Here is a 6,000-nt window from a genome sequence, read left to right as displayed (position 1 = left end):
TCCCTCTGCAGCCAAGCCAAGGCATTTCCACACACGACGTTGAAAAGTTGCAGCACCGTTCTCTCTCTTCCCCTGCCCCACACCACCCATGCCCACCCTGCAGGCATGAAACCTACACTGGCCAAGCTGCACATTTCGTTTTATTTTCGTTTTTATTTTATTTTGTCTGCCCTGCAGAAACTCCATCTGCCCATGTGGGCAGGGGGCAGATCTACTATGAAACCAATGAAGCTTAAACTTCAGGGCCCCTAATCCCAGAGGGCCCCCAGAAGCAAATTTGGCCCACATTGCTTAAAATTTTGGAGTCTAGTAGAACCAATTTGAGGCGCACAACTCAAATGGTTTATTTTTGTTGTTGTTTATATTTCACCAGTCCCAAAATTTGAGGTGTTGTAAAGGTAGAGTGTTGCAGTACAGCAATTTGAAGCAAAATCTGAGGTGTAGTGGGTTTTTTGTGTGAACAACCCCATTGGAGAAGATAGCAGTGGTTACCCAGACCTTGTTGCTGTTTGAGAAGGGACCCTCATAACAGTCCAAGCTTCAGGGCCCCCAAAATGTAGGTCCACCATTGCATGTGGATAATTAGCAATGGGGATGGTCAGAAGTCAGGCCGGCCCTGCCATGAGGCAGGCTGGCGTAGCAACAAATCCTTCAATTTAACATAGCCTTCCCCACGGGTGAACTACAGTTGCCAGAATTCTTAGGGAGAAGCTTTAAATATATGGTGTGAATGTGACCACTTGGAACATCTAAAACACACGGGTGGGGAACCTGTTGCCGAGGTCCCATTTGCAATATCTCAATGACACTTTTAGAATCACCTTTATTGCCCACACAGAGACACTTCTGTGAAATGGGACTAATTTAGTACAGTCATACCTCGGTTTAAGTATGCTTCGGTTTGAGTACTTTCAGTTTAAGTACTCCGCAGACCCATCTGGAATGGATTAATCCACTTTCCATTACTTTCAAAGGGAAAGTTCGCTTCAGGTTAAGTACGCTTCAGGTTAAGTACAGACTTCCGGAACCAATCGTGTACTTAAACCGAGGTACCACTGTGCTACTACATCATAGGATTTGTTTTGAGGATGAATGAACACAATTGAGAACGTGAAGGTTTTTGGACGGAGGGCTGTCTGTGCTCTTGGCCACAGGGATCAGACCACCCAAAGCCCTGGAGACAAAGCAGTTTTTAAAAAATGGAAAAGAAAGCATTGCAAGAAAATGTTATTCAAGTGTTAAGCAGCACATATTTCCTGACGCTTCCTCTCTCTCGCCCAGTGAAAAAATGGGAAGAAGGAGTGGGTGGTTGAATTACAGAAGAATGTGTATAAAAATACATTTTATCCCTCAGCCAGAAAGTCCGTCTGTCCAACATTCAGCTCCACGAATATTTTAAGGAAGTGGGCAAGAGGTCAAGGCTGAATAGCAGGCTGGGTAGGGCATGATTTGAACCCATAACCTTTGGAGTTGAAAGTAGCTTCTGAGGAAAAGAAGAGAGAAGGGCGTACTTGCTAGCAGAATCAAGATTTCGGGGACACGGTGTTCTAAACTCTTCCAGCAAACCCACCCAATAATATCCAGACACACACCTGCTCCCTGAAGCACTAGACTTCTCGTTTGCTGATGGATCCCAGACACCTTGGCTCTTAATCTCCCACTTTAAGATAATAGGACACCTGGTCTACACATGCAACAGGATGAGGTGGTAGAGTCCTGAGGTGGGAGACTGGACTGTACCACCTCAGGCTGCAGCTGGGGAGAATGTTTTTTAACCCATCGTAAGTAAACACACAAAGCACTTTACTATTGAAGGCATTGTTTCTATTTTTATTGCGTACGTTTCGAAAATGCAGCTAGATGTTGATGATGATGAAGATGAAGACGAAAGGCTGTTCCTGACTGAACTTCTTTCTACTTGCAAGTGTTCTATCTTCCTCTCTTCCCCAAGTTTAAAAGCCAGGCCTTCGTCCTCCTCCTAACCACAATCTTTGTTGCTTTCTCACTTTCTCTGCAGCATGCTTGTGTCAGGTCTTGGTGGTGGTGCTGAGTCTGTGTGAGGCCCTGTGGGGAGCTCCAGCCCCCCGTCCAAAGCCTACAGACTTCCGATCCGAATTCGATTCCGTTGTCCATATGTCGAGGAACCTGCTGAGTGACGCCAAGAACCTCTTCAACCACTTTGTAAGTCAAGCGGCCAACTTGAAGCTGCTTTAGAACAAATCAGGCTATTGGTCCACTTAACTCCAGCGCTGTCTGCTCTGCCCGGGAAAGGCTCGCCAAAAACCTGCCACCAACATTTCCCGTGAGCTGGAAATGCCAGAGATTGAACCCCAGGACTTTCTACACAAAAAGCAGATGCTCTGCCGCTGAGCTATGGCCTGCCAGAGATGTGAGCTTTGGGTGGCTTCTAAATGAAGTGGCATCACATTGACTTTTTGCCTCCTGGCTCAAATGAGACAGATTCAGAAAATGGCTAATTGGGAGCCTTCCTTCTGTTTCCTTTACCTTTTAAGAAGCACAAATTCCCACTTGGGGGGGGGGGAAATCTTCCTAAGAGATCTTAGGAAAAAATATGATATTTTGTCTTGTCGTTTTGAAAATAAAATAAACAGGAGGGCATATCCTTCCCCCCTGCCCTCAGTTTACTATTTATTGGTTGACGTTCCTGTTCAGTTGCACTATTTTGTGGTCTGATTCCCACCGTTCCTCTTCCCTGTACAGAAAAACCGCTACCCAGCAGAAGGAGAACACAAGCTAGATACGCTGCCTGTGTTGACTATGACTGCGGTGGAACTCGCCAACATCCAGGTAAAAGAGGCCTCCTCTTCCCTCTTCTCCCATCGTCCCCAGGTTCTCCTTTGCACCACAGCTTGTTGCCTTAAGCAAAATCTCTCTATTATTATTATTATTATTATTATTATTATTATTAATGTTGCAATACATATATGAAATATTTACATAATAATACATATACAGTGGTACCTCGGTTTATGAACACAATTGGTTCTGGAAGGCTGTTCATAAACTGAAGCGTTCATAAACTGAAGCGAACTTTCCCATTGAAAGTAATGGAAAGTGGATTAATCCGTTCCAGATGGGTCTGCGGCCAACCTGAAGCGTACTTAACCCGAAGCATGGGTGTAATTGGTTCCGGAAGTCTGTTCATAAACTGAAGTGTTCATAAACTGAAGCGAACTTTCCCATTGACAGTAATGGAAAGTGAATTAATCCGTTCCAGATGGGTCTGCGGCGTTTGTAAACCGAAAATTCGTAAACCGAGGTGTTAATAAACCGAGGTTCCACTGTACATTATATTTGTAAATTCACATTTTCACCTTTCATTATGTACCAACATTTATCCATTTCTTATTTGCTTCTTATTTCTTGCCCTGTGTCTTGCTTGCCTCCACCCGTGCGTGACTTCCTTGTTATTATTTTATAACTTTATTATTGTGATTGTATTTTTGTATCTTGATAATTAAACACTCATTCTTATATATCTGTTTGACTTAACTTAACTTAGTGAAATCAGTCTATACATATCAGTCTATACATATCTCTCACAGTGGCCTGCTTTAGGGAATACAGGCTTCCCATGGCTGGTCTCGCTGGCCCCTCGCAGTACCTGCAGTTTCCCCACTCTTTGTAGGTTCTAGGTTTCTGCCAGGTTTTGTGGCTCCAGCTCCCTCACACAGACAGCCTAAGATGACTCCCAGGCTGCGTGCACATCATACAGCCACGCTTTGTACACACTGTACATTTAAAGTACTTGGCCTTTCCCAAAGAACCCTAGGGACTGTAGTTTGCTAAGGGTGCTGAGAAGCGCTGCTCTGTTGACTACAGGGTTGACAACAGTTCCCAGGGGAAGCCGGGTGCATTAACTGTGTGGCGTCCAACTTCTGCTGTTTCTCGGTTCCCCTCTGCAGCTCCGCTCACTCCAAAATGGCTCCCTGCCCCCAATAGTGCACCCATGTTTTCTATGTGGGCAGAGGAGGGGAAGAAACTTGCCTTATCAGATCTTTGGTCCATCTAGTTCAGTACTGTCTCCACTGATTGAAACTCCCAGGGTTTCAAGATAAGAAATCTCTCCTGCCCTACCTGGAGATGCTGAGGATTGAACCCGGGATCTTCCCCATGCTAAGCAGATGCTATAACTACTGAGCCACGGGTCCTTTCCCTACTATATTTCCAGAATATATGCAGGTGCCCTGCTTTCCTGCCCCACCAAAGTTCTTTCTCTTACAGCCCCTCTCTGTCATGTTCGTCTCTCCTCCTCCTCCTGCAGGTCTCTGTGGGTCTGACTCGGCTCAGTTCCGACTTGCAGTGCTACCAACGCCACTTTGAGTGGCTGCGGAGGGCAGCCCCACTGCTGCTGCGGCCCATGGAGCATGACATCACCTTAGTGCACACCCGGCTGGAACGCCTCCTCAAAAGACTGGAGCACCTGGTAAGGCTTTGAGAGGAAGGAACAGATCCTGGGGGTGTGGTCCCGATGGTGTGGGGTTGACTAGATGCGCCTGCAAGGCCCCTTCCAGCTCTAGGAGCGCTTCCAGGCTGTCACTGCTTTTGGGTGGGATTCAATCCCATACCACAAAAATCAGGTTGTGAGGTCTTGCACGGCAAAATTGCTTCCCCAAAAGATCAGACTTTTTGCTGTAAGGAAAGTGATGGGGAAAATGCACTGGGAAGCCTGGCGTGATCCTTGCTTTGTCACCTTAGGAACATAGGAAGTCGCCCATCATCAGAAATAGGGAGGGATTAACATGGGCTACCTCGGAGCTTCTGTCCTTGCTCCAGAAGGTCACAACTCACCCGCTTGTCTGCTTCTCCCTCAGATGACCAAGCTCAGCCTCTCACGGCCCAACCCAACTCTGCCAACCCTGCCAGCCCACGGCACCCACTGGACTGCGGTTCAGGCAGGACACGCCATCGCCCACTCATTTCACCTCTACCTGGACTGGGCATCTCGCGTGCTGGTTCTGATCCGGAACAAGCTGTGAACGGCAAAGAAACTGAACCACCATGGGTATTTTGGAAAGTCTTCTCACGGACCTGGAACTCTTAGATGCTGCTTCAGCAATACCAGTGGAGGAGGGTGCAAGCAAGGAAGGAAAGTCTATGGAACAGGGCGCCCCTGGATTCCTCTTCTGGGGGGTGCTGCAAGGGGGGGAGTTGCTGAGACCTATGGCCCACTCACACACCCTTCCTACTCGGTGGGGGGTGCATCATGAAACAAAAAGCGACTTCCCTTGCCCTTGGAAGGACTCAATTCTCCCTCATTCTTCCTCAAGGCTTGGGGAAATGGTATGGGGAAAGGGGGGCTTCCCCTTCTTCCAAGGACATTTTTGCCCTCTCCTGCTCCCTGTTAATGAAACACTATAATCTGTATGATAAGCATTGATCCGTGTCAAGTATCGGAGACCCCTTATAGGTATAGTCGTGGTGGATAATCTGCCCGAAAAGCACCTTGCCCATCACGACTGTTCTTTCCCCACCACTAGATTGTGTGCTGCAATCTAGGGCGCCCTCCCAGCTTATGCCCCATAGGTCTGGGCAGTGCCCCCAGGGAACTGAGAAGTGTACGTGAGAAGATGCCACAATTCTGTAAGCCGAGGAAGGGAGGAAAGGATTCATTGAAGGCGGGAGGCTTGACCTCTCATTGGCAGCCATCCTGGTTTCATCAATAGCCCCTGCCAGTTTCTGTCCCTTGTCCACCTGCAATCTAGTACCACCCCCAAAAGTGTGGCCACAATCTAGTACAGAATAAATGGTTTTCAGCATTCCTCATACAGGGTGTCACGGCACCACACACCACACATACGGATTAATAGGGTAAGTCAGGGTGGTTGCATAGGTCTTTTTAAAGATGCTAACTATTTTAAAAATAAGATAGCATAAAGTGCGTTGGACGCAACATTTAAAGGGGGCAACATTCCCCATTCTCACACAGCGAGGCAATGCTTTTTCTATGATGCGATATCCTGCGTGTCTTGTCTAAAA

The 6,000-nt window shown here is 47.2% G+C and overlaps 1 protein-coding gene across 1 annotated transcript; it reads left to right on the top strand.

Moving 5' to 3' along the window:
* The first annotated feature begins 2,023 nt into the window (after positions 1 to 2,023).
* IL11 (interleukin 11) lies at positions 2,024 to 5,017 on the top strand. Its single transcript, XM_035136754.2, has 4 exons — positions 2,024 to 2,181; positions 2,722 to 2,808; positions 4,286 to 4,447; positions 4,836 to 5,017. Exons 1-4 carry the CDS (start codon positions 2,134 to 2,136, stop codon positions 4,998 to 5,000), a joined length of 462 nt encoding a protein of 153 aa, XP_034992645.2. The 5' UTR covers positions 2,024 to 2,133; the 3' UTR covers positions 5,001 to 5,017.
* Positions 5,018 to 6,000: the final 983 nt, after the last annotated feature.

The sequence above is a fragment of the Zootoca vivipara genome, chromosome 12 (genome assembly GCF_965207765.1).
Source record: "Zootoca vivipara chromosome 12, rZooViv2.hap1.1, whole genome shotgun sequence".
NCBI lineage: Eukaryota > Metazoa > Chordata > Lepidosauria > Squamata > Lacertidae > Zootoca > Zootoca vivipara.
The sequence above is the reverse complement of the archived record's forward strand: the minus strand, read 5'-3'. Positions and strand labels throughout refer to the sequence as shown.